The sequence below is a fragment of the Bos javanicus genome, chromosome 13, assembly GCF_032452875.1.
Source record: "Bos javanicus breed banteng chromosome 13, ARS-OSU_banteng_1.0, whole genome shotgun sequence".
Classification (NCBI taxonomy): Eukaryota; Metazoa; Chordata; class Mammalia; order Artiodactyla; family Bovidae; genus Bos; species Bos javanicus.
This window is the reverse complement of record NC_083880.1, coordinates 64,203,924-64,231,263: the sequence shown is the minus strand read 5'-3', so window position 1 is coordinate 64,231,263 and position 27,340 is coordinate 64,203,924. Positions and strand designations below refer to the sequence as shown.

At 46.1% G+C, this 27,340-nt stretch overlaps 1 protein-coding gene across 3 annotated transcripts; it reads left to right on the top strand.

Annotated features, from left to right (window-relative positions):
- Nucleotides 1–495: 495 nt before the first annotated feature.
- GSS (glutathione synthetase) lies at nt 496–26,995 on the top strand. 3 transcript variants are annotated; one of them, XM_061437364.1, is made up of 13 exons: nt 496–595; nt 3,331–3,465; nt 10,624–10,769; nt 13,809–13,884; nt 14,187–14,326; nt 15,016–15,132; nt 18,200–18,280; nt 18,384–18,461; nt 20,505–20,571; nt 23,205–23,399; nt 23,877–23,958; nt 25,422–25,611; nt 26,446–26,995. In XM_061437364.1, exons 2-13 carry the CDS (start codon nt 3,337–3,339, stop codon nt 26,567–26,569), a joined length of 1,425 nt encoding a protein of 474 aa, XP_061293348.1. In that variant the 5' UTR covers nt 496–595; nt 3,331–3,336; the 3' UTR covers nt 26,570–26,995. The 3 variants fall into 3 exon arrangements, with proteins under 3 accessions (XP_061293348.1, XP_061293350.1, XP_061293347.1); XM_061437366.1 differs by having other exon boundaries at nt 501–567; XM_061437363.1 differs by lacking the exon at nt 496–595 and adding an exon at nt 609–829.
- Nucleotides 26,996–27,340: the final 345 nt, after the last annotated feature.

The window sequence follows — 27,340 nt, the reverse complement described above, 5'->3', positions numbered from 1 at the left end:
AAGTGATATCGGACATTTTGTGAAGCACTGGATCACCCTCAAAGTTCCTAACTTTAAAACTACAGGAAAAATGAGAAACTACTTTGCTTCTGCCATTAAGGCTTTTCCTGAAGCTGCCCTATGGCTGGAGAAATCGGGTCTTGTTTTCTGGGACCCAGTTAAGTAGAAAACAGAAGCCTGGGTTCCAACACTGGCTCAGCCTTCAACATGCTCTGGGGACCCTGTGCGGGTCTCTGTCTCTCTCTGGTCTCTATGACCACACCTACCACAATCAACTGTGTGTCCCCTAGGTAGTGACTGTCCCATTTTGGCTACCGGGTTCCCCCATCTTGCATCGGACATCGTCAGCTCTGACGCCCTCCGTGCTCTGCACTCCGTCCTTCCCAAGGTCCCATCCCCCTGGGTCCAGCCACGGACTGTCCCCTCCCAGACGCCGTCCAGCTCCGCAAGCACTAGCCTCGTTCCCCGCCCTGCTCTTTAAGCCCTGCCAGGTCGGTCCGCGCAAGCGCGTTGGGTCTCCTCGAGGCCCCGCCCCCTGAAGCTCGGGTAAAGGCGTCTGAGGCCAGAGTAAGGAACGCGGCTGGACGACGGAAGAGTAGGTTGGGGCACAGCAACGGCGGCCCGAAAGGGTCACGTTTCTTCGGGAGGAGGACAGGCGGGAGGGGTCTGGTCAGCGATCGGAACCCCGGTGGCCGGGAGATGTTGCCGCTCACACCCATGGCAGGGACCTGGAAACTGCTGTCCAGTGAGGGGGAGGGGCTGGTGCTTCTTGATTCCAGATTCCCCAGATCTGACTCCAGATCGGGCTGGTGTCGGGGACCCGATGCCGGTGAGACTAGAGCCGGAGTTGTTGGGGGTTTAGAACCATACTTTGCCCCGACTGAGAGCAAGCGGGCCCAGGAGGTAGAGCAAGCCTGGGCAAGAGACCGTGTTGTTGGCCCCGGCTTCCCGCAAGTATTGACCTGGCCCTTGGCTTAAAGTCTGACCGGGTTTTCTTGCGGGCGTGTTAAAGCTTTCGGTGATCGGGCTCCAGCTTCTCATTCATTCACCATTCATTCATTTAACACCCATCGAATTCAGTAGTAGGGGCTGGAGCTACAGAAGTGATCAAGACCCCTATTCCTTACTGTACTGGGAAAATTAATGAGCTGTAGAAGGAAGCCCCGGGCGGGGAATAGGGACAGCTTCTGAAACTTAAGTCGTGAACGCTGGTCGGGAGGGGTGGGGATTGTCCCAAAGAAACAAATGCCAAGGCCTGGAAGCGGGAGAGAAGCTGGTGTGTCCTGAAGATACATCACTCCGAACCTGTTCAGTGCTTAGGGGAGAGATGGCGGTCTTTGGAATTAGGTTGCTAACAGTGGAAAGAAATCAAGGAGTACAATATACTTAGAATCCACAGGATTGGGGCAGAAAGGGTGTAGGCAAGAAGTATATACAAGGCTTGGGTGCCTGGGGAAAGACTACCCACTCCATTTCTCTGGCCTGAGAATTCCATGGACTGTATAGTCCATGGGGTCGCAAAGAGTCCAATGCGACTGAGCGACTTTCACTTTGGGTGCCTGGGTGGGGTTCATCAAGAGCGGGAGCAGATTTATGGCAGACAATACATTCTATTCTGGTTCTATGGAGACTGTCAGTAAGCAGTTGGATATTCTCCTTTGAAGGTCAGGAAAAGCACTATAGTGAAGTTACAGATTTGATGTCATCAACAAAACAAAGCCACAAGAAGGGTTGAGACTGTAGAATGAGAAAGGGCCCGGTCAGTACTTTTCATAGTAATTATTTTTGTCTTATCTTTCTTTGCATCCTGAGTCCGGGTCCTGGCATTAAATGCCAGTCAGTGTTTACCAGCTAAACCAAAGGCCAACAGCAGGCAGAGATTGGAATCCCAGAGCTGTGAAGAAATGGGGGCTACTGGAGGGTTCCATTGCTCTAAAGTCAGAGTCACAGGTGCTAGTCTTGGCTTCGCCACAAGGCTGCTGCGTTACCTCTGACAAGTATTCTCACTGTAAAATGGGTACAGCCAGAAAAGAAGCTCCCACATATAAAACTCCGAACACTGCTAAGGCACTGCACACAGGTTTTTTTTTCATTTAATCGACACACTGTCCTTATTTATAAAAGAAGGAATTATTATGGCTTCAAACCCATCTGACTGACCCCAGAGTTTCATTCTCTCCTATGACTGCCCTTATCTGTGTCTCACCTGAGAGGACCCTTTTGAAATCACATGCTCATTCTTTCAATGCATTGTGCTGAGGCCCACAGACTTTCATGATTGGTTTAACACCAGTTCTGTCATGGGGAGTGGGGGATGGAGCCAAATATGATGGAGGTCATTCTCCAGCTCTCTTCCTGTGACCACTGAGCTGAGCAGCTGTGTTCTGTCCACAATTTTTCTTTCCGATCTTCTTAAACTCCTGGGCCTGCTGCAAAGTCAGTGAGTGTCAAAGTGTGAGTTGGTTCACCCGATGTGTCTGTGGCAGCCAGTGGGACTCCTATTACACTGGGAACTTGGGTTTCAGTTATTCCTATCCTGCTAATATGACTTCTCAGAAATGTTTTCTGTGTTTGGTTCTGCGATGATAGATGTCCATACAAGGAATGTCATCATTTCCTGCTAGTGGTTTTGCCTCTGGTTAGTATGAGGGAGGGGTTCACTTTATTTGCATTTAATAGTATTCCGCAGAGGACTCCTTTCCCCCACTCTTGCATAATTTATTTGAAACCTGCCTACGTGGGTTGTTGAAGCTAGAAGGGGAATTAACAATATGTTGCAGTGGTTCCCATTCCAGGAATATTTATTTTAAAAAGAGAGGTTCAGCTCTTCCCTCCGCTTAGACCTCTTGAATCAGAATCTCTAGCAGGGCCTAGGATCTGTATTCTTTTCCAAACTCTGTAGAGTATTCAGCCGGTTTGGAAACTATGGCCTAGTTCAGACCCCTTATTTCACAGGTAGAGAACTTGCAGTTCTGGGAAGAGAAAGAACTTGTCCCATTCATATATGACATTAGCGCCTCTCTCTCCAATGAAAAGCATTGGGCTGGGAGTTCAGAGACCTGGGTTCAAGTCCAGGTCTTGCTAGTCATTATCTTGAGCAAGTCACTTCATCTCTCTGAGCCTCCACTTCCTTACTGGGAGAATAATGCTGTCATTGTATTAGGACTCAAAAGAGAGACTGTCAATGGAAATGCTTTGTCAGACTTTCCATTTTGCACTCATGGAAGTTGTTCAGAGCTGCCAGCCAATGTTCTCTTCCCTGTACCACACTGCCAGTTGCTGGGCCCCAGGCCATCTGTCACTAAGCCCTCCTCTCTCCTTCTGTTGTAGGTTGGGATGGCCACCGGCTGGGGGAGCCTCTTGCAGGATGAACAGCAGCTGGAGGAGCTAGCAAGGCAGGCTGTGGACCGGGCTCTGGCTGAGGGTGTGTTGCTGAGGACCTCACAGGCACCCAGCTCCTCTCATGTAAGCCTCTGACCCCTCTTCTCAGCACTGACCACACAGCTTAGATCCTACAAGGCCCCTGCTAGGCTGGAGGCAGTTCCTTTGGACTTAAAGCCCACTTCTCTTTTGCTTTATTTTTTTTTTTTCCAGTAGCTTCAATTTATCTCTATAAGAGATAAATTTATCTTATCTTGAAGTGAAGTGAAGTGAAGTTGCTCAGTCGTGTCCGACTCTTTGCCACCCCGTGGACTGTAGCCTACCAGGCTCCTCCCTCCATGGGATTCTCCAGGCAAGCGTACTGGAGTGGGTTGCCATTCCCTTCTCCAGGGGATCTTCCTGACCCAGGGATCGAACTCCGGTCTCCCACATTCCAGGCAGACGCTTTAACCTCTGAGCCACCAGGGAAGCCCTGGTCTTATCTTAATTTATCTTAATTTTATCTCTTAAATTTATCTGTATCTCTATAAAATTTCAGGGAAGGCAATTGCAAGCCACTCCAGTACTCTTGCCTGGAAAATCCCATGGATGGAGGAGCCTGGTGGGCTGCAGTCCATGGGGTTGCTACGAGTCAGACGCGACTAAGCGACTTCACTTTCACTTTTCACTTTCACACAGTGGAGAAGGCAATGGCAACCTACTCCGGTGTTCTTGCCTGGAGAATCCCGGGGACGGCAGAGCCTGGTGGGCTGCCGTCTATGGGGTCGCACAGAGTTGGACACGACTGAAGCGACTTAGCAGCAGCAGCTATAAAATTTATCTCTAAATTTATCTCTGTAATATTAAAAAGCATCATGCTTTAAGCTGAGTAATCAACTTTAAGTTAAACCACTATGAGGTACCATTTCACACCAGTCAGAATGGCTGCGATCCAAAAGTCTACAAATAATAAATGCTGGAGAGGGTGTGGAGAAAAGGGAACCCTCTTACACTGTTGGTGGGAATGCAAACTAGTACAGCCACTATGGAGAACAGTGTGGAGATTCCTTAAAAAACTGGAAATAGAACTGCCTTATGATCCAGCAACCCCACTGCTGGGCATACACACTGAGGAAACCAGAAGGGAAAGAGACACGTGTACCCCAATGTTCATCGCAGCACTGTTTATAATAGCCAAGACGTGGAAGCAACCTAGATGTCCATCAGCAGATGAATGGATAAAGAAAGCTGTGGTACATATACACAATGGAGTATTACTCAGCCATTAAAAAGAATACATTTGAATCAGTTCTAATGAGGTGGATGAAACTGGAGCCTATTATACAGAGTGAAGTAAGCCAGAAGGAAAAACATAAATACAGTATACTAATGCATATATATGGAATTTAGAAAGACGGTAACAATAACCCGGTGTACGAGACAGCAAAAGAGACACTGATGTATAGAGCAGTCTTATGGACTCTGTGGGAGAGGGAGAGGGTGGGAAGATGTGGGAGAATGGCAATGAAACATGTAAAATATCATGTAGGAAACGAGTTGCCAGTCCAGGTTCGATGCATGATGCTGGATGCTTGGGGCTGGTGCACTGGGACGGCCCAGAGGGATGGTATGGGGAGGGAGGAGGGAGGAGGGTTCGGGATGGGGAACACATGTATACCTGTGGCGGATTCATTTTGATATTTGGCAAAACTAATACAATTATGTAAAGTTTAAAAATAAAATAAAATTGGAAGAATAAAATAAAATAAAATAAAATAAAAAAAAAAAAGAGGAAAAAAAAAATAAAATGAAGAGCTTAAACTGTGACTTAGGCAAGTTACTTAGCCTCTCTCAGCTACAGTTTCTTCAAATATAAAAAAGAGATAATAATGGGGCCTACCTTATGGAGTTGGTAAGAGAATTAGAAGGTAATTCACATGAAGCACCTTGTCCAGTAAACTTATTTTTTAAGATCCCCTAGTCATACTACCTTCCCTGTAATTGGTTTGTGGTATATCCTTCCAGGTTTTCCTCTGTGCATTTATATACATATATAAGTATATAAAGAAGGGCTTCCCAGGTGACACTAGTGGTAAAGAACCCGCCTGCCAATCCTGGAGACACAGAAGATGCAGGTTCGATCCCTGGATCGGGTAGATCCCCTGGAGGAGAGCATGGCAAGCCCCTCTAGTATTCCTGCCTGGAGAATCCCGTGGACAGTCAATAGTGTCACAAAGAGTTGGACACAACTAAGGAGACTTAGCATGCACATATATAAATAAATGCAGTTGACCATTGGATTAGAGGATTAGAGGTGTCTGCCCTCTGCACAGTTGAAGATACGCGTGTAACTTACAGTCGGCCCTCCATATACATGGTTCCTCTGTATCAGAGGTTCAGCATTCACAGATTCAACCAACCTTAGATCATGTAGTACTGTAATATTTACTGTGGAAAAAAATTATGTATCAGTGGACTTGTGCAATTCAAACCCATTGTTGTTCACGGGTCAACTATATATAGTTTTTAAGAAACAAGCTGGATCACGTATATTATTCTATGAGGTATATGTTTGTTTTTCATTTAGCAATCTGCCTTAGAGCTCTTTCCAACTGCCTTCATTCTGATGCATAGCATTCCAAGTGTGAATGGATCACAGTTTAACTTTACGGATGGCTATTTTGGTGATTTCTCATGTTTTATGATTCCATAAAGCCCTACAGGGAACAATCACATGCATGCCTGTTTGGGCACCTGTATGAATGTTTCTCTAGGGTTGATACATAAAAGTAGAACTGCTTATTCTAAACCACATCTTAAAACAAACAAACAAAAAAAATCTCATCCCTTTAAAAAGAATTTGTTTTGTGACCAGGTAAGACATTTTCGGAGAAGAAAATGGCACCCCATTCCAGTACTCTTGCCTGGAAAATCCGTGGACGGAGGAGACTGGTAGGCTGCAGTCTATGGGGTTGCTAAGAGTCAGACACGACTGAGCGACTTCACTTTCACTTTTTACTTTTCATGCATTGGAGAAGGAAATGGCAACCCACTCCAGTGTTCTTGCCTGGAGAATCCCAGGCACAGGGAAGCCTGGTGGGCTGCCGTCTATGGGGTTGCACAGAGTCGGACACGACTGAAGCAACTTAGCACAGCAGCAAGACATTTTCACGGTTTGAAACTCAAAAGGTGCAAGAGTTTACAGTTCAGTCCTCCCTTCCACATTCCCTAACCACCCAGTTCTCCTGCTCTAAAGGCAACCTGTGTTTCAGCATTCTTGTTTATTCTTTATTACCTTACTCTTAACAAGAAAATATGTATGTATTCCTTTTTCCCATTTTTTTACACAAAGAAGTGTGTTAGACAAACTCTTCTGTGACTTAACACATACCTTATAATTATCCCCATTAGTGGCTAAAAAGTTGCCACCATCTTTTTTTTTTTTTTTGCCAAGCCACATCTCTTTTTGTCTCTGTGTGCCCAGAACCTAGTTAAGGGCCTGGTGGAGAGTCCAAACTTAATAACTGGTTTGAGGCCCAAGTGAATGAGAATGACTGTCACCTAAGGCAGACTGATACTGTAAACGTTCTGCCTCTGGCTTTAGGATTATAATTCTCTTTGAATTAGTGTTTTCATTCCCATCAGATATATATAGCCATCGAGGAGTAGAACTGCTCAATCATACAGTAGTTCTATTTTTAGCTTTTCATATTTGGCTGAAACAATTTACATTCCCACCAACAGTGTTTGAGGGTTCCTTTTTCTCCACATCCTCTCCAAAATTTGTTACTTTTTTAGTCTTTTTGATGATAGCCGTTCTGACAGGTGTGAAGTGATATCTCATTGTAGTTTTGATTTGCATTTCTCTCATTAGCGATCTTGAGCATCTTTTCATGTACTTGTTAGCCATCTGTATGTCTTCTTTGGAGAAATGTCTATTCAGGTCTTCTGCCCATTTTTTGATTGGTTGTTTGGTTTTTGATATTTAGCTGTATGAGCTGTTTGTAAATTTTAGATATTAACCCTTTGTCAGTCATATCATTTACAAATATTTTCTCCTTTTGTGTAGGTTGTCTTTTCATTTTGTCTTATGTCAAAAGTGTTCCACCTATGTTCCCTTCTAGGAGTTTTTTTTGTCTTTTTAAAAAATAATTTTATTTATTTATGGCTGGGCTGGGTCTTCATTGGTTCACAACAGTTTTCCGTAGTTTCAGAGAGTGGGGGCGACTCTTTGTTGCAGGCCCTAGAGCACACAGATTTCAGCCGTTTGGCACACAGGCTTAGTTGCTCCGCAGCACGTGGACTCTTCCTGGACTGAGGATCAAACCCATGTCCTCTGCGTTGGCAGGCAGATTCTTACCTACTGCACCACCTGGGAAGTCCTCTTCTAGGAATTTGATGGTTTCAGGGCTTATATTTAGGTCTTTAAACCATTTTGAGTTTATTTTTGAATATGGTCTGAGGGAATGGTCTAATCTCGTTGTTTTACATTTGGCTATCCAGCTTTCCCAGTACCGTTTTCTGTAGACACCATCTTTACCCACTGTGTGTTCCTATTTCCTTTGTTGTAGATTAACTGGTCATAGGCGCATGGGTTTACTTCTGGGCTCTCTGTTTCTGTCCCATTGATCTATATGTCTGTTAGATTAACTGGTCGTAGGCGCGTGGGTTTACTTATGGGCTCTCTGTTTCTGTCCCATTGATCTATATGTCTGTTAGATTAACTGGTCGTAGGCGCGTGGGTTTACTTATGGGCTCTCTGTTTCTGTCCCATTGATCTATATGTCTGTTAGATTAACTGGTCGTAGGCGCGTGGGTTTACTTCTGGGCTCTCTGTTTCTGTCCCATTGATCTATATGTCTGTTAGATTAACTGGTCGTAGGCGCGTGGGTTTACTTATGGGCTCTCTGTTTCTGTCCCATTGATCTATATGTCTGTTAGATTAACTGGTCGTAGGCGCGTGGGTTTACTTATGGGCTCTCTGTTTCTGTCCCATTGATCTATATGTCTGTTAGATTAACTGGTCGTAGGCGCGTGGGTTTACTTATGGGCTCTCTGTTTCTGTCCCATTGATCTATATGTCTGTTAGATTAACTGGTCGTAGGCGCGTGGGTTTACTTATGGGCTCTCTGTTTCTGTCCCATTGATCTATATGTCTGTTAGATTAACTGATCGTAGGTGCATGGGTTTACTTCTGGGCTCTGTGTTTCTGCTCCATTGATCTATATGTCTGTCTGTCTGCCAGCACCACACTGTTTTGATTACTCTAGCTTTGTAGTATAGTCTGAAGTCTGAGAGAATTATGCCTCTAACTTTGTTCTTTTATTTTCAGGGTTGCTTTGCAATTCAGGGTCTTTTATGGTTCCATATAAATTTTAGGATTATTAGTTCTAGTTCTGTGAAAAATATCATGGTTGTTTTGATAGGAATTACATTAAATCTATAGGTTGCTTTGGACAGTATGGCCATTTTAACAATATTAATTCTTCCAATCTAAGAGGACGGGATATCTTTACATTTCTTTGAATCATCTTCTATTTCCTTCATTAATGTTTCTAGAATGTATATTCCTGGATGTTTATTGAAGCATCTATTTGTAATGGAGGGGAAGAGAAGGAAACCACCTTGATGTTCATACTAGAAGGCTAGATTCAATAAATTATGGTTTATACAAAGAATTGAATACTATACAGCCACTGAAAATAGTGAAAGTGTTCTACTTGAATGTATTTGGAAATGCCTTGAAATATTTAAAAGCAAAGGACACAACAATGTACATATTATATGCTTTTGCATGTGTTAAAAAAAGAGAAAATATGTATGTATACATACACATTAGTCTAGAAGGGTATGTGAGACACTGCTGCTGCTGTTGCTAAGTCACGTCAGTCGTGTCCGACTCTGTGCGACCCCATAGATGGCAGGTCACCAGACTCCCCTGTCCTTGGGATTCTCCAGGCAAGAACACTGGAGTGGGTTGCCATTTCCTTCTCCAATGCATGAAAGTGAAAAGTGAAAGTGAAGTCGCTCAGTCGTGTCTGACTCTGTGGACTGTAGCACCAGGCTCCTCCGTCCATGGGATTTTCCAGGCAAGAGTACTGGAGTGGGGTGCATTAGTATATCATTTTTCATGGGGTGGCAAAGAATCAGACATGACTGAGCATGCAGGCATGATCATGAATGCATGAGTATACCACGGGGAGGAGAACTGGGTCATTGGGAACAGGGTGAGAGTGAGACATGCTTTTCACTATGTCTTTTGAATTTATATTATGTGTTTGTATTATCTATTCAAAATAATACTTTTAAAATAAATTTATAAATGGCAACTTCAAACACTGTTAACTTATACTACCATAATGACAAACTGATACTAACTCATAGGTTAGACTCAGTAATGCTTCATAATATAATATAAGCACAAAGTCATAATATAAGTCACAAAGTCATCTTCTCTTTCCCAAGTTATAATTCATTTGTTGTTGGAAATCTCAGAATGTATTATCCCCTTCTAAAAATAGTATTCTAGGTGGTATTTGGGTTTCCTGACTCTGCCAAAGTCCAGAGAACTCAAAATGCAGCTGAATGAATTCCAGGCCTGGCAACCTGGGTCACCATCTCCAACAGTGGGGGGAAACCATCCCTGGCTTCTCCTCTGGGGGCCAGAGTCCACTTCTGCTACAGTGGTACCTGTGGGACTCTCTCTCTCCCTCAACCAGAAGGCAAGGGGACTGTCTCGGATGTGAACCCACCAGGAGAAGTGTGTGGGTGTGGGTGTGGGTGTGGGTGTGGTGGTTGTTTATAACCATCATGGTTCACATCCCAGTTTCACTTAATAACCTTGTATAATTTTGGTCATGTTACTTAACCTCTCTGAGACTTAGTTCCCTTATCTGTTTAGTAGGTATAGATAATAATAGTATCTTTCTCAAAAGGTTAGATGATGAATCCATGTAAAGTATTTAAAACAGTACTGAGCATACAGTCAATGCTCAATAATTTTTTCGCTTATTTGTCTAGACTTTGTAATTTTTTATCTGTTTACATTAAAAAAAATCAGAAGTGATTGGTCAAAAACAAAGTCTAGAAGTTCTCTTACTTCCCACTCCTCATCCTGTTCTCCCTCCCTTCTCAGAGGTAACCAGTGTTCTGTAGTTTGTGTGTTTTCAGTAATATGGGGCACACTTTCCATGGGGTTGTGTTTGCAGAGAGACAACACATTCACAGGCGTTCTACCCATGCCCACTCTCTCTCCTTGATCAGGTGGTGAGCTATGCTCCATTCACACTCTTCCCTTCACCGGTCCCAAGTGCCCTGCTGGAGCAGGCCTATGCTGTGCAGGCGGACTTCAACCTCCTGGTGGATGCGGTCAGCCAAAACGCTGTCTTTCTGGAGCAGACTCTCTCCAGGTACGGAGGGGAGGGGGGCAGAGAGGGGGTGGGGTGGGCAGGAGATGCTAGAGCTAAGGGACTGGAAGACTGGGACTCATGAGGTATTACCTGGGCAAGTGACTTTGTGGTGAGGGACAGGTACTCCCCAAGAGATAGAAAAATTAATGGAATAGAAGTCAGGAGAGCTGGCTTCTAACCCTGGCTCTACCACTTGCTTATATGGTCTCAAACAAGTCCCTTTCTTTCTCTGGGCCTCAATTTCTTCATCTGTAAAATGGGGAAGTGAAAGTTGCTTAACCATTTCTGACTCTTTGTGACCCCATTGATTGTATAGTCCATGGAATTCTCTAGGCCAGAATACTGGAGTGGATAGCCTATCCCTTCTCCAGCAGATCTTCCCGACCCAGGAATTGAACCGGGATCTCCTGTGTTGCAGGCAGATTGTTTACCAACTGAGCTATAAGGGAGGTTGGCCTAAATCTAAGATCCATTCCAATGCTGACATTCTGTGAGTCTCTGACCTGTGACCTGCCCCCCTGCTTTGAAGACTGAAATTTCCATTTGGAATTAGAGAAGGTCAGGGCTCTCCAGGTGGCACTAGTGGTAAAGATCCTGCCTGCCAATGCAGGTAGACATAACAGACTCGAGTTTGATCCCTGGGTTGGGAAGATCTCCTGGAGGAGGGCATGGCAACCCACTCCAGTATTCTTGCCTGGAGAATCCCATGGACAGAGGAGCCTGGCGGGCTGCGGTCCATAGGTCGCAGAGTCAGATGCAACTTAGCACGCATGCATGCAGCCTAGTTTTAGAGAAAATAGAGGGCAGGAGGAGTTATTGGGTTTAAAGTCAGATTTTTTACTCAACTTAAGTAGTGGCTGTTTCTTGTCACCTCAGGCCTCTCATTCTGGATGAGATGGGGTGCAAACTGGGCCATGCTCAGTTCATGAGGATACAGAACCCCTGAAATGGCTCATTCCATCCACCCCTCTTTGCTCTTCTCCCTTAACTTCTTTTTTCCCTTGAGGCCCTGGGGCAATGGACATTTATTTTAGAATGAAATTAGAATTATATGTGTATGTGTGTAGATAGAGAATACACATATATACACGCACATAAATATAATTGCATGTCTGATTAATTTATCAAAAAACTTTATTTTGTTAAACACAAAATCTTTTAAAAATGTGCATTTTGGTGTGATGGTGAATAGGAAAAGGGTTCATAAAGGTAAGAAGTTTAGAAACCATTAAAGTGAAGTGAAATCAAAGTCGCTCAGTCGTGTCCAACTCCTTGCAACCCCATGGAATAGTCCATGGAATTCTCCAGGCCAGAATACTGGAGTAGGTAGCCTTTCCCTTCTCCAGGGGATCTTCCCAACCCAGGGATCGAACTGGGGTCTTCTGCATTGCAGGCAGATTCTTTACCAGCTGAGCTTTACCAGGGAAGCCCCTGGAAACCATTGACTTGGAGCTAAAAATCCACTGAATCATGAGTGTACAAACTTCTCCAGTACATTTTCCTCAGGTCTTTCTCAGGATAGGCCCAGATTTTGTACCTGTGACTCTGGATTGTGGAGAAATATGAGCAGCCTGATTTTTGACCTTTACCCTGAAGCTGCAGTTACATGTGAGACTTTCCCTGTAGCCCAACTCTGCAACCCCTGCCTTTGTTATTACTTTCTCCTCCAAAATACACACAAACCCTAGCTTATAAGGGAGAAAAGACCAGGATCACAGCTGGAATAGCAGCCTAGGCCCTGGGGTTGAAGGGGAGCATCTCTTCAAAAAAGGGTAAATGTGTCTCAATTTTGCTAGAGGCAGAAGCCCAGCTGGTGTCTCTCCTCCTTACCAGGGGCTGGGAGACCCCCTGAGAGAGCTGATGGGGACCAGAGGAACTTCAGGGCAGGCCTGAGCTCCATGGGCTCAGTGGGTACCCTATAGCAAGGTGAGCCTGAGAGTCAGGCTTGAGCAGATACGCAGAAATTCATGCCTGAATCTCGAGAGGCAACAAGTTACTTACCTGTGGGTGTCTCTTCCTAAGGCTCCAGAAAACCATACTGATGGGTTCTACGTCATGTACCATGTCACAGCAGCACACTTGTCCATGAGCATGAGCCAACACAGACATGTCAAACAGGAGAGACAACGCTAACCATCACACAAATAAAATGGAACATTATAACTGTAGGTAGCACTATGCAGGAGAGGTCCACAGTGCTATGCGAGTGCATATCAGGGTATCTGACCCAGATATGGAAGGCTTCCTATGAGGACTCATTGAAGAAAAAAATGAGGATATTTAGCTAGAGTCAGAAAAATCTTTTGAGGCACCAGGCATAACTGCTATTTTCTAATCTAAGGCTGCCAAGCAAGAGGCGGATAGGACTTGTCCTGGGAGATATCAGAATATAGGGGAAGCTATAGAGAGTTAATGTTAGGTCACCTAGAAAGCTTACCAACTACATAATGGTCATGGTGTGTGCTAGTTGAGAATTCTTGGGGCCACACTCTATGTTCAGTTCTATGTATGTAATATCTCATTTACTCTTCACTACAACTCTATGTTAAGCTTCCCAGGTAGGCCAGTGGTAAAGAATCCACCTGCCAATACAGGAGATGTGAGTTCGATCCCTGGGGTGGAAGATTTCCTAGAGAAGGAAATGGCAACCCATTCCAGTATTCTTACCTGGAGAATCCCATGGACAGAGGACCCTGGAGGGCTACAGTCCATGGGGTCATAAAAGTCGGATATGACTTAGCGACTAAACCACAACAGCGCTATGTTATAAATTTATATTTCTCTTCCTTTTTCAGATGACCAAACTGAAACATAGAGGTGAAGCGACTGTCTGAGGTTGCCTAGTAGTGAGTGGGAGAGCTGGGATTTGAACCCAGGTCATCTGGCTCTAGAGCTGGGTTCTAAACTACTGTTCTCTATGGGGTTGGTGTGGGTATTCAAATTTGGGCCAGTAGACCTAGAGAGGATTCAGGAAATAGTGGAAATCCTTGGCCTTTAATGTCCCATGTAGCCTAGAAAATACCCTGCTTCCTCTTCCAGCACCATCAAAAGAGACAGCTTTACTGCTCGTCTCTTTGACATCCACAAGCAAGTCTTAAAAGAAGGCATTGCCCAGGTAACCATTCTCCATTCACCCTGGTCTGAGATGAGACCTGCCCTTCCCATTTCTCTCTCTCTCTCTTTACCAGAAAAATTTGGCCTAGTCACTGAGCTCATGGGAATCTGCCTCTCATCGGTCCCCATTATACATTAGTAGCCAAATCCTGGGATGACCAGAAGAATGATTCCACTGGGTGTGGGAGTGTTAGCTGGCCCCTCTAATCTCTGTGTACAATTCACGGTACCTTTCAGCTCTGTGGCTAGGCCCTCGGGGTCAGCCCCTGGGCAAATGTCCTAAGCCTTCAGTTTTTCCCCCAGACCGTGTTCCTGGGCTTGAATCGCTCAGACTACATGTTCCAGTGCAATCCGGATGGCTCCGCAGCCCTGAAACAGATTGAAATCAACACCATCTCTGCCAGCTTTGGGGGCCTAGCCTCCCGGACCCCAGCTGTGCATCGGTGAGTCCCTTGGGCAGTCCTGGGCACACAGGTGAGGTGTCAGCCTGATGAGCCTACAATCACAGGTGGGGGCAGGATCTCCAAGACTGTACCCTCCTCGGCCTTGGGTCATGTGTTTCCACCTCACAACACAGTTTCCACTTGTAATTAGGTCTTGGTATGTCAGAGAGAGGAGGGACTTTGTGATTCAAATCATCCTGCCCCTTCTTTGTGTAAGTCACTGTTCCAGGCAGAAGAAACAATATCTGTGAGGGCCCTGAGGTAAGAAAGAGACCTGAAAGGAGGTCAGAGTCCAAGGCAGAGAGGGAACAGGGGCTTCCCTTTTGAAGGCTGGACCCTAGTAGCATCCACATCTAGTCAGTAGTAATGCTCTAGGTTTCTGTGATTCCAGTCTGTAGCAGGATTCCAGACAGCATGTGGGGCTCAGGGAAAGGGGCTTCAGTTCATTGGGAGGCTGGTGTGGAGTGGAAACACAGGGTCTCAGGGCTCCTCTGGTGTGTACACCAGCTGCCAGGCTTAGGGCAGCCCAGCACATTCCAGCCTGAGGTGGATCCTCCGAGGGCATCCCGATAGTATGTTTCTTAGTGCTCAGCTGATTCTCAAAGTAATCTTCCAGTAAATGTCTATGAGTCACAAGCTGAAGAGTCTTCAAGGTCCATCTAATTGCTAAGACATCTCTTTTTCAACAGACATGTTCTCAGTGTCCTGGGTAAGACCAAAGAAGCTGCCAAGATCCTCTTCAATAATCCCAGCAAGGGACTGGCCATGGGGATTGCCAAAGCCTGGGAGCTCTACGGCTCAGCCAAGTAAGGGAAAGAAGTGGCAACAGAATCTTGCTTTAGATTCAGCACTCATGGATACAGTAACTTCTTTGCCTGACGTCATTAGGAAATGAGGGAATTTTTCTTGAAACAGAAGCTTACACTTTGGCATGTCAAAATTATTTTACTGGAATTTTGGTCTTCTTAAGTAAGAGGTGATATAATTTAATCTTTGATGATACTTTAATCTTTTCTTGTTGGCTCCAGGTCATTCATTATGACTGTCACTGACTACATCTTGATGTAAGGCAAAGCTGCTGCTTAGAGCGAGAGGTGTGAGAGGCTGTTTGCCTGTGCTAATAACCCAGCTATTAGGCTTTAAGCTCTTATTCATTATCTTCATGGTTTTTCTGTCTGTCTCCCCAATAACAGCTCTTACTTCTTACTGCTGTCATTGGGCTTGAATTTAGAATCCTCCACTCCCATTCTTATACCTCCTTCTAAGAGGAATGGTCCCATAGGATAGACTGAAAAACTGAGGTGCAAGCATTTGTAGAGCAGATGAATTTTTGTCAATTATCTCATACTTTTTTTTTAGCTTTTACCTTTACTACTTTATTAAAATATTTCTTTTTGAGTTGACTAAATTTTTATTTTTTTATTTTTTTTAATTTAATTTTATTTTTTATATTATTACTTTTTTTTTTACTTTACAATATTGGTTTTGCCATACATCAACATGCAGCCGCATGGGCATACACACTGAGGGAACCAGAATTGAAAGCGACACGTGTACCCCAATGTTCATCACAGCACTGTTTATAATAGCCAGGACATGGAAGCAACCTAGATGTCCATCAGCAGATGAATGGATAAGAAAGCTGTGGTACATATACACAATGGAGTATTACTCAGCCATTAAAAAGAATACATTTGAATCAGTTCTAATGAGGTGGATGAAACTGGAGCCTATTATACAGAGTGAAGTAAGCCAGAAAGATAAACACCAATACAGTATACTAATGCATATATATGGAATTTAGAAAGATGGTAATGATAACCCTGTATATGAGACAGCAGAAGAGACACTGATATATAGAACAGCCTTTTGGACTCTGTGGGAGAGTGGGGAGGGATGATTGGGGAGAATGGCATTAAAACATGAATAATATCTCATACTTTTTAAAAAGAATTTAAAAAAATTAAGCCTGGAAAATGAATTGTGATTTCAATTTAGACATTTATTCGAACACTTTCAAAATACAATGTCTGTGGTTAGAATGAGTAGGGATAAGAAGAGATGATTCTTAATATAAAGGTTGGCAACTACGACCTATGTTGGCAACCTCTTACCTATAAATGGGGAAATCAGGGCCCAAGGGAAGAAACTGGCTTATCCAAGGGTGTACCATAGGTCCCTGGCAGGACTGGGAGTCAGGGTGCCCACTCCCAGTCAACAAGCTCCTGCCACTTCGCCTTCCTTAGCTGAACACTCTCCCCGTCCTGCTCCCAGCAGACTATCAGAACTAAAGGCAGGAAGAGGTAGAATGTTTTTGAGTCTGAGTCCCATTATTTGGCAGGGGGCAGGCTGACTTCTGGAGAAGGAAATGGCAACCCACTCCAGTGTTCTTGCCTGGAGAATCCCAGGGACGGGGGAGCCTGGTGGGCTGCCGTCTGTGGGGTCGCATAGAGTCGGACACGACTGAAGTGACTTAGCAGCAGCAGAGCAGGCTGACTTCATTAACCAGAGCATGCAGTTCCATTTTAACCTACAGCTTCCCTCCTCCGCCTGTTCTTGGAGGTTGGCCAGCCTGGGCCAAGTGCCACATTCCCACCCATGAGCAGAGCAGATCAGGCTACAAAGTTAAGAGCAAGGTCATTGGCCCTTAGGACTCTCTCCAGGCAAGATGGCTTCTGAAAGCACCCAGCTTGTCTCTCAGACACCCAACTCAAAGCCAAGACTCAGCTTAATATCAGGTCTGAAGTCAAGAGATTTCAGGCCGACTAGGAGAGGGGTCATAGCAGGACCTTGTTTTAGCTAAGTGGAGAAGAGTTAGGCAAAGTGTAGCCCAAGAGGTTTAGCTGAGGGAGAGAGAAGCAGAGACAGACAGACAGAGGCCAAGTACAGTAGGTCAGAAATCCACATTTAGAATCCTAAGCCAAGTCTGCCTACTCTTCAAGAGTCTTAGCAAGAAGCCTTGGGCACAGAGCAGTACAGCTACAGCAAAAATGGAGTTTGGTACTGCTAAGCATTGGCCCTAAGAGAGTCTGGCTGGAACTGGACCTGTCTTTGACAACTGAAAATAGCTTGATTGGTAATCAGACAGACAATTCTTTGGCAGTACCATTTTCCTGAGTCCTTGAGCTCTTGTTCTTTTAAGAAACATGTGGATAAGCAGAAAGGAAGAGACCAGGTAAGCCCCAGTGATCCTGTTAATACTGTGGGGCCAAACATGGCCCCACGTGCAACACAGAAATGTTGGGAGGCCCCGGGAAACAAGGCCTTATTCATAATTTGCTCTTTAGAGTTTCTATAGGATTCTGCTGAGCTATTCTAGTGTTTTATTCAAGAACCACACACTGTTTTATGTTTCACAATCTAGTAATAGGGTCTTGTTTTATTATATGTTTCACAGTCTAATAATAGGGTCATTAAGCCCCAAACCCCATTATTCTCTTACAAAATATTCTTCTGAAGTTCCATGGACAGAGGAGCCTGGTGGGCTATAGCCCATGGGGTCACAAAAGAGTCAGACACGGCTTAGCTACTAAACAACTCTTACCTCTTTACTCCTCCAGAAGATTTTAGAATCATTATGTTAAATTCTAAGAAAAAGCCCTCTTGGGTTTTTGAGATGGTTTTAAGTCTAAATTTTAACTTGCACGGAACATTGACATTACTACATCTGCCTACTGGAGAAGGAGCAAAGAGATCTCCCTTGTTTCACGTTTTCTACTTTCAGGAAATAATGTGTTGTAGCCTCAGGTATCTGTGCCTGAGGCCGTCCTGAGATGAGAGAATGTCTACTGTTTCAGGGAAGCTGTGCTCTCATTCTCAGTGCTGAGGGGGGTGGGATGGGGTCACCTGGGGCCACACGTGTTCTTTCCCCAGTGCTCAGGTGCTACTGATTGCTCAAGAGAAGGAAAGGAACATATTTGACCAGCGTGCCATAGAGAATGAGCTACTGGCCAGGTAAGTAAAGGAGGGGAGACCTGCATGTGTGTGGCCCCTGGGTTGCAGAGAGCCAGTCAGAACAGAGCAGCCAGTCTCTCTAACCCTTGCCCTTCGTTCTCAGGAATATCCATGTAATCCGACGAAGGTTCGAAGATGTCTCTGAAAAGGGGTCTCTAGACCAAGACCGAAGACTATTTATGTAAGTGTCCAAGGAGCATTCCCAAGGATCCAGTAGAGGGCTAATTTGGGAAACTCATCCTGCCGCCCTCTTCCCCTTAACGACCCTTTCTTCTGGGAGATATGATGGCTTGCTTCCTTCTCTCTGAATTTTAGGGCAAATACTGAAAATATCCCACCATCCCAGGCAGTTTTGGAGAAGCCTAGTTCTGCTTCTGGAGGGTTGTATCAGAGCTATTGACATTCTGGATAGCCTTGTTTTTCATATGCCTCTGGGCTCCTCAAAGTTTTCTTGCCCTTCTTGGCTAGTCAAGTCGGACGTGGGCAATTGGGCTGGTGGTCAAGGAGGAAGAGGAGTAGCCAGCTCATTCTTTGATTGGTTCTGGGAGTTGCTTCTCTGAGGTCACAGGCAAGACTTCAAGGGGCCTGGATTTGTGCTCTAAGCCAGGCCGCATGCTTCCCTTTATGGGCCACCACCAGGTGACTTGACTTTATATTTTTAATTTTTTAAAGATTGATATTTATTTTATTGTTAGCTAAGCTGGGTCTTTTGTTGCTGTTCGCAGGCTTTCTCTAGTTGCAGCGAGTGGGGGCTGCTATTCATTGCTGTGCTCAGGCTTCTCACTGCAGTGGCTTTTCTTACGGTGGAGCATGGGCTCTATGGTGTGTGTGTGTAAGATCTTCCCGGACCAGGGATTGAAACCCTGTTCCTTGCATTGGCAGGCAGATTCTTAACCACTAGACCACAAGAGAAGTCCACCAGGTGACTTTAGTATTAATATCACATATTTAGACCTGGAAATTTGTGATTCTTAAAATTAAGAACCTCCTGGCATTTCACAATACCACTATTTTCTTTTCTTTTTTCTTCTTCCTTTTTTTTTTTGACCATGCCATGCAGCTGGAATAATTTTAGTTCCCTGAACAGGGATCGAACCCCAGGCCCTTGTCAGTGAGAACACCATGTCCTAGCCACAGGGCTGCCAGGGAATTCACACTTAACTGTTTTCGAAATGTGCTTTTATCTTAACAAAACAAAGTCATTAATTTACTTTCCAGATATATCAAACAATATCAAATAAAGAAAAGGGGAAGAAGTTCCAAAATACAGTCTGTGGCTTAACTAGATTCGTATTTTGCATCTGCCCACCCTCACCCCGCTACCATTTAAAAAAACCTCAGCCTGGTTTCAGCTACTTTAAAGCAGAGACATTACTTTGCCAACAAAGGTTCATCTAGTCAAGGCTATGGTTTTTCCTGTGGTCATGTATGGATGTGAGAGTTGGACTGTGAAGAAGGCTGAGCGCCAAAGAATTGATGCTTTTGAACTGTGGTATTGGAGAAGACTCTTGAGAGTCCCTTGGACTGCAAGGAGATCCAACCAGTCCATTCTGAAAGAGATCAGCCCTGGGATTTCTTTGGAAGGAATGATGCTAAAGCTGAAACTCCAGTACTTTGGCCACCTCCTGCGAAGAGGTGACTCATTGGAAAAGACTCTGATGCTGGGAGGGATTGGGGGCAGGAGGAGAAGGGGACGACAGAGGATGAGATGGCTGGATGGCATCACTGACTCGATGGACGTGAGTCTGAGTGAACTCCGGGAGTTGGTGATGGACAGGGAGGCCTGGTGTGCTGAGATTCATGGGGTCGCAAAGAGTCGGACACGACTGAGCAACTGAACTGAACTGAACTGAACTGAAGCAGTGTAAATACAAGTGTGATTTGCTAGCAATATGATTCTGCTGCTCAGTAATTTTGAGCCCACTTTTTCAAAGTTTACCTAATTTGATTCTGGTCACCTTCTTTTTTTTTTTTTTTCCCCTGCAGCCTTCCTAGAATGACTCTAGATCTGGAATTATTGGAGAGCATTTCCCCTTCCAGTTTTTAGTGGAAGCACTGATGGTGTGGGTGTTTACTTCATGCTTCCAATGAATCCCTGTTCAGGCCACCCCCATGGGCTGACTTTCAAAGAAGTCAAAGGCGTTTTGATGCAGCTTGAAGCAGACTGAACCACTGAACACATCAGTTTTCGTTTAACAGCAGCTTTCTCCATCCTGTCTTCTAGGGAGGGCCAGGAGATTGCTGTGGTTTACTTCCGGGATGGCTACATGCCAGGCCATTACAGCCTACAGGTTGGTGCTTTCCATTAGCCCACTCTCTGCCTCCTGGGACCCACCATTGGGACCCACACAAGGATCGGAACAACCTGGGTTTTTCTCTGGGCCCTGGCTTCAGTTCTTCCTTGGGGAACTTCCTCTCCTCCCACAAGCTTTTTGCTACTTCTCACTCCCTAAACACACACACCGTCTGCCAGAATCTAAATCCTCCCGAATCCACAACGCTTCAGCCATTCACCTTAGTTTCTAGGGTTATGCTGGTAAATATGTAACCATAATCTCTCTGGGGAGGCACGCCCTTATTTATAGCATTTGCTGATTTCTGTTGTAACTACTCCCATCACGACCAATTTCAAAGCTACCCAACTTAACATCTCTGAACAGAATTGGGAAGAGATGGGCCCAATCAGCTCTCACTAGCCAATGCAAACCAGTTTCACGGCACCATTGACCAGTTCCTTCTTGCCAGCTCTTTTTTCTCTTTTATCTGCATCCAAAAGTTTTTATCTGCTGTCCATTCATACTAAGGACACTAATGATATCACCTTAGCTTACTATCTTACCATGTAGTTTCAAAATTGCATTCCACATCTACTGTTTCATTTAATCCTTACACCGTATGAGGTGTATAATTATCCCCATTATATAGATGGAGAAACTAAGATTTGTAGGGGCTTATCTAAGGTCCCACAGGGAGCTCCCAGACTTTCTGACTCTCAGTCCAGTGTCTTTCCTAGCATATCAGTCTCTTCCTCCTGCCCCTGATCCACAGCATAGAGAAGCTAATAGGAAGCCCTTCTTTCAGTTGGGAGAAGGTAAAGGAGAAAATAAGTTAGAAAATACCATGAGCAGTAGTCTGGGGATCCTGAGCGTTTGACTCCACCTTTGGGTGACCATGGGCAGGATCCTGCATCTTTCTGGGCTCAGTTTCTGTAAACTGAGGGGACTATACTAGAAAACTGAGGGAGGTCCTTCCAGATCTATAATTCTTTGAGTGTAAGATCCTCTCTGAGGCCCAGCTTGTACAGGGAGCAGCTCCACAGAGGTGGCAGCTCTATAGAAGGTCCTTTCCTCTAGAAAGTGGTTAGTGGTAAGAACTTGCTGACTAGAGAAGAGAGAAACTGTCTATTGGGAAAAATGGATCCAGATTCTAGGATAAGGGGCTTGAGGGAAAGGGCAAAGAAAACTTTATTTAGAGTTAACAGGAAGGAAATTAATGCGCAAGGAGAACATTTTTAGGGAACTGAGAAACTCAGACCAGGTTTAGACATGGAGAGAAATCCACTAGGCTTAGTGACTTGCTAGCAGATGGTGAGCAAGCCCCCTGCTCATCTCTGAGTTTTGCTTTCCCTCCTTTCCACATGGGGTACTTCCCTGGGTTTATCTCCGACATGCAGGGTACCTTTAGCTCTACCCAGAACACTAGCTTATTTGTTAAGTGTCTGCGGTTATTGATGAAGACCAGGCAGAGGTGCTGCAGGTGAGCATCAGAGGAGGGACATCACGTGTGGGGGTGAGAGTGGCATGGGGTGGTCGTGTTGCTCTTTTGGCTTTGGCCCTGATCCTGCTGTGGGCAGTTTGTTGTGGTCTGGAGTCAAGGACAGACTGTCTCTCTGGTGCCCTAGAAGAGGGGCTAGAGTCGGGGAGTGGGGCATGGCCCTCTGATGTTTCCCTGCCTCTCACACCCTGAACTCCTGGCCCACCAGACTGCTCGTCCTGCGATTATTCACCTGCAGACCTTTGCTCGTATTACTTTGTTAACCCGAGTGCCTCTTCCCTGTTGAGTCTCACCTGTCACTCTCCCTGTTCTCTCAGATTTCCCCTCGTTAAACAGCAATATATTTACTGAGCACCTGCAAAGCTTCAGGCGTTGTGTTAAACACTGGGGATACAACAGGAAATGAGAGCCAGACAAGAGTCCAGTTCCTGTGGAGCTCACAGTGTGCTCAGGGGGATGGTCATCAGAAAGCAAACAAAAGTAGAAAAAGTTTTTGTTCTTTTTTTTCCTAGCTGGGGGAAACAACAGGGTGAAACAATAGAGAATTATGGAGAAATCATATTAAATAGGGTGGTCTGAGAAGGTGACTTTGAGCCAAGACTTAAGGATGAAAAGGATCCAACCATCCATTAGAAAAGCCAAAATGACAAGAATCCCAGGCGGAGGGAAATGCAGCAAATGCAGGCCCTGAGGTAGACATGACATTTGTGTCTGAGAACGGACAGACCTGTCTGGCTGGAAGGTGGAAGCGGGGTGAAGGGATGGCCTGGAATGAAGTTGAAATGGAGATAAGAAATGTATCCTTACAGGATCCCCTTCCAGGACAAGAACAGCAGTTTGTATTTTATTTGTAGTACAACAGGAAGCTGAGCTCATCAACAAGTGTCTCCTCCCCTTTCAAGCCTCCTCATCCTCTGTTCACCCTTTCACCTTTTGTCATTTCCCCTTTTAGTCACGTGTCATCGTGCTAGGCTGTGAGCTCCCCAAGGGCAAGAACCCTGCATGTTAGGAGGAGGCCACACCTGCCTCACAAGTGTGTTACAAGGGCTGTGGGAGGTGATGCCTGTGAGGATACCTGGCACCTGATAGATGGTCATTAAAGGTCAGCCAAAGTCAAAGTAGAATTCCATTTGGTTTCTTCACTCTGCAGAACTGGGAAGCACGCCTGCTCCTGGAGAGGTCATGTGCTGTCAAGTGCCCGGATATTGCCACCCAGCTGGCCGGGACCAAGAAGGTGCAGCAGGAGCTGAGCAGAGTGGGTGTGCTGGAGTCCTTTCTCCCAGGGCAGCCTGAGGCTGTGGCCCGCCTCCGTGCCACCTTTGCTGGCCTCTACTCACTAGACCTGGTGCGTGGACAGCCCACTTCTCCCGGCTCAGGCCTCCTCAGTATTGGGGACCCAGAGCCCAATGTGTTGGGGAGGCTGGAGCTGGCGCTGGGCTGGACTTGAGTCAGTGATGCTCTGAGGTCCCCTGGAACCCTGGGAAGCGGGGCTGGAATCCACTGTAAGCTCCCTCAGCAAAGATGGAAATGGGGATGCTAATCAGGGAATGGGGCTGAGGTAGACAGCAAGAACTGAGGAGTATCTGTACCTGCTTTTCAGGCCTCGGGCTGCTCCTGAACTGTTGCCAGAGAAACCTAGTACTCCCTGATAGAGGGGGGTTCACTGGGGTTGTCTTGTTCCGATAGTAGCATCCAGCCTAAGGGGCTTTATGGCCCTTCCTCTTCCTGCTCTTCCTCTGATGCTGCTCTGCACAACCGGCAGGACCTTGGCTCTGTGCTCTTGGCCTTAGATGCTAGTGACTACTCTCTTGCCTCCTACCAGGGTGAAGAAGGGGACCAGGCTATCACCAAGGCCATTGCTGCTCCTAGCTGCTTTGTGCTAAAGCCTCAAAGAGAGGGTGGAGGTAGGTGGTGCCCCCTTTGCGGGGCTGCAGCCCCTGTGAAGGGGCTTGCAGGAGGTCACCAGTGCTGACCTGCACTTGCTGTGAAAACAGTTCCAGGCTCCAGGGGACATGAGAGGAACTGACACAGGTTTCCCACCTTGGACAGTGTCATGGGAGACCTTGTGATCACGTGCTGTGGAGCACAAGAGAATGTGTGAGGCAAACGTGATGGCCTCTGCACTACAGAAACACCCAAGCACCACAGAATGTGATTAACCAGCACTGGAGGGTGTGAGCAAGTATAGTCTGAGGTGCCCGTGGGGGCACAGGAAGGGGCATATCAGGAGGTTGGATACCTTCCTGCCTGGTTTGAACTCTTTGAGGGCAGGGATCATATCTGCCTCATGGATCCAGAGATGATTTTTTTTTTCTTGGCCTTAAGGGTTAGGTAGGCATCACAGGTAGAAAAGGGGGAAGAGCATTCCATACAGAAGGAGCAACCTCAGGCATAGGCTTCCACTGGTCCATGGAAGTGTGGTATGTTTGGAGGTTAATAAGTTAACTGCTGAGGCTGGAGTGCAGTGTGGGAGGTGGGAGAGGGAATGATTTGGTTTGGAAAAGATGGCTTGGGACCTGATTATAAAGGATGTTGAATATACATAGGAAATTGGGCTTTATCCTATGGGTGGTGGGAAGCCATTAGCAAGTTTAAAGGAGGGGAGGGACACATGATGAATCCGTGTTTCAGCCATGGTAGAGCACATCCTGAAATGTGGGGAGACATTGGTGGTGGAGAGACCATAGAGGAGGCAGGTATAGTTGTCCAGAAGAGCAATGCAGAAGGCTGGGCCAGAGCTTGTGACGGTGTGGAGTACAGACTGAAGAGCCATGTCTGAGTTAGTGACAGGTAATGGACAGGGAGGACATCAGTGACTCGGGAATGCCTTTCACTTGATTGGGTGTAGAAGGGCCCAGGAGGAGCAGACCCAGGCAGAAGTAATGAGCTCTGTTCAGACATGCTGAGTTGGATTTGGTAGCCCTGGGATATCTGTGATGTTTAGAGCAGGGAGCTTTAGCTAGAGATTTGGGAGTTAACAAGTTATAGGCTATAGATGAAGCCTTGGAAGAGATCTCCCTGAAAAAGAGTGTGTACACGGAGGAGAGATCAAGGGTAGAGGAATGATTCCTTGGAAACCCCAACATTTAAGAGGGGCAGGAGCCAGTCAGGGAGGCTGAGAAGGAACAGCCATAGTCAGGTAAGAGGAGAACCAGGGCAGGATGGTATGGTGGGAGGTGTGTCTGCTTTTGTAAGAGCTCTCCTGTTAGGGTGACATTTTCCTCCTTGGAGAACAAGCCTGCCCTGGGTTCACTGAGCTGCTGTCAGGAACTGATGCTCTTGACTTGCCCACATGGCCCTAGAAGTGGGAGTACAGGGTAGAGAAGGTGGGCAGAGGGTCCAGGGTGACTGGTTAGTGAAATTGCAGGTAACAACCTATACGGGGAGGAGATGGTACAAGCCCTGGAGCGGCTGAAGGACAGTGAGGAGAGAGCCTCCTACATCCTCATGGAGAAGATCGAACCCGAGCCTTTTAGGAATTGTCTACTACGACCCGGCAGCCCTGCCCGAGTGATCCAATGCATTTCAGAGCTGGGCATCTTCGGGGTCTATGTCAGGTGAGCCAAGCAACATGTTTCCTTATGTAGTAAATGAGGCCAAGGACCTAAGATCTGCCTACCTCACAAGGCTATCAAATGAAGTCCAGATGACAAGTGCTTTGCAACTATAAAGGAAAGTGATATCAAGATGGCTAACAATATAACCCTGGACTAGGAGACCCCAGGGAAGAAAAGTTTAGGTCCAGTCCCAGGGCACCTGGGATGCTGTGGCTTTGAAAAGCTGAGTGGCCCCTGGGCTTGGACTTGAACACTAAAGAATCAGGAAGAAGACAGCTGGAGAATTTGTAAGAACAGTTTCTGGTCCCTCATTATCACTTCCTGCAAAATACTCACTCCAAGAACAGAGCAAGGAAGGAATGCCAGATCCTACCATGATCCCCACCAGAGCCTGCCCTCTCTATAATCTTCCCCTCCAACCATTCCACTTACAGCATCTCTGCCTGCCAATTCCTCCCCACCCCCTACCGCCATCTTGAGAGAGAGTTAGAGAAGGAAACTTAGAGCTACAGAAGATGAAATGTGAGCCTGGCGTCATGCTAAATGCTTTTCTGATTTTCTTTAAACCTTGTCACGATCTTAAAAAGTGAGAGGTATTATCCCTGTTTTAAATTGAGGAAATTGATATTTGGAAAGGCTGAGTAACTTGCTTCAAAGACAGAGCTAATAATATCCACGCTAGGATGCAAACCCAAATCTGATTCAGAAATCCGAGCACTGTCTCAGGTGTAGTCAGTCACCCATGTACTGCTCAGCTGGAGCCAAGGAAGGTCTTGGGTTTGAGGGCTGAGTCCAGGTGATGGAGTTGTGTGTCTCCTGCCCCCGTTTCTATAGGGAGGGAAAGACACTTGTGATGAACAAGCACGTGGGACATCTGCTTCGAACCAAAGCCATCGAGCACGCAGATGGCGGTGTGGCGGCTGGAGTGGCAGTCCTGGACAACCCGTACCCTGTGTGAGGGCACAGCCGGGCCCGCCCGACTGCACTGCAAAGACCTTCCACCCTTGACAGTCATTCCTCGCCGGCCCTCCCCTTACCTTGTGAAGGCTGCTCTCTTCTAGAGATTTCCAGGGTCTCCATGGAAGGGCAGATGCTGGGCACCTTCCCCCCTCCCCCCCTACCCGCCCCCAGCTTTCCCTTCTGAGAACCAGAAAAGCTGTGTTTCCCTTAAGTGTGATCTAGAGGCCCCTAAATCCTCAGGGTGTGGATACAGCTGAAAGGAAGCTGATTTGAGGTCAGGGTCCATAACCTTGCCACCCTCCTGTTAGCCTCTTGTCAGCCTTTCCAGCAGGTTCTGGACCTGGGCTAGGACTGAGGGGTAGGAGGAAAAGGGTATGGGCACAGCCTTTCCCCACCTCTGCCTTAAATAAAACTACTTGGCTGATTCTGTGATTTCTTTGTTTGTACATTTACGGGAGGGAGAAGCTATAATCCTAGTCAGCCCACTTCAGATAGATTGGAGCAGGGGAAGGAACTCGGCTATAATCAGTTTCCCTAGCTCCAGATCCTATGGATAGGACCCTGAAATCTCAGTCCTTAGTCACTCACTAATGCTCCCACAGGATCACAGGGAAGAGAGACGGTCTCTAGCAGAGCGAGCAACCATGATCGAGCATTACAGTTATGATGTGGCTTTAGTTGCTTTCCTGCTTAGCTCAAGAATTTGTCAGAGGGCCTGGAAGCCCTGGTGAAAATGAAAGTGTAGGTTGCTTAGTCGTGTCTGACTCTT

Excerpts from the sequence above, each read along its gene's own strand:
- GSS (XM_061437363.1), top strand. Across the intron at positions 15,133-18,199 it reads GAGCTCTACGGCTCAGCCAA|TGCTCAGGTGCTACTGATTG; the intron begins GTAAGGGAAAGA and ends TTCTTTCCCCAG. Across the intron at positions 18,281-18,383 it reads GAGAATGAGCTACTGGCCAG|GAATATCCATGTAATCCGAC; the intron begins GTAAGTAAAGGA and ends CTTCGTTCTCAG.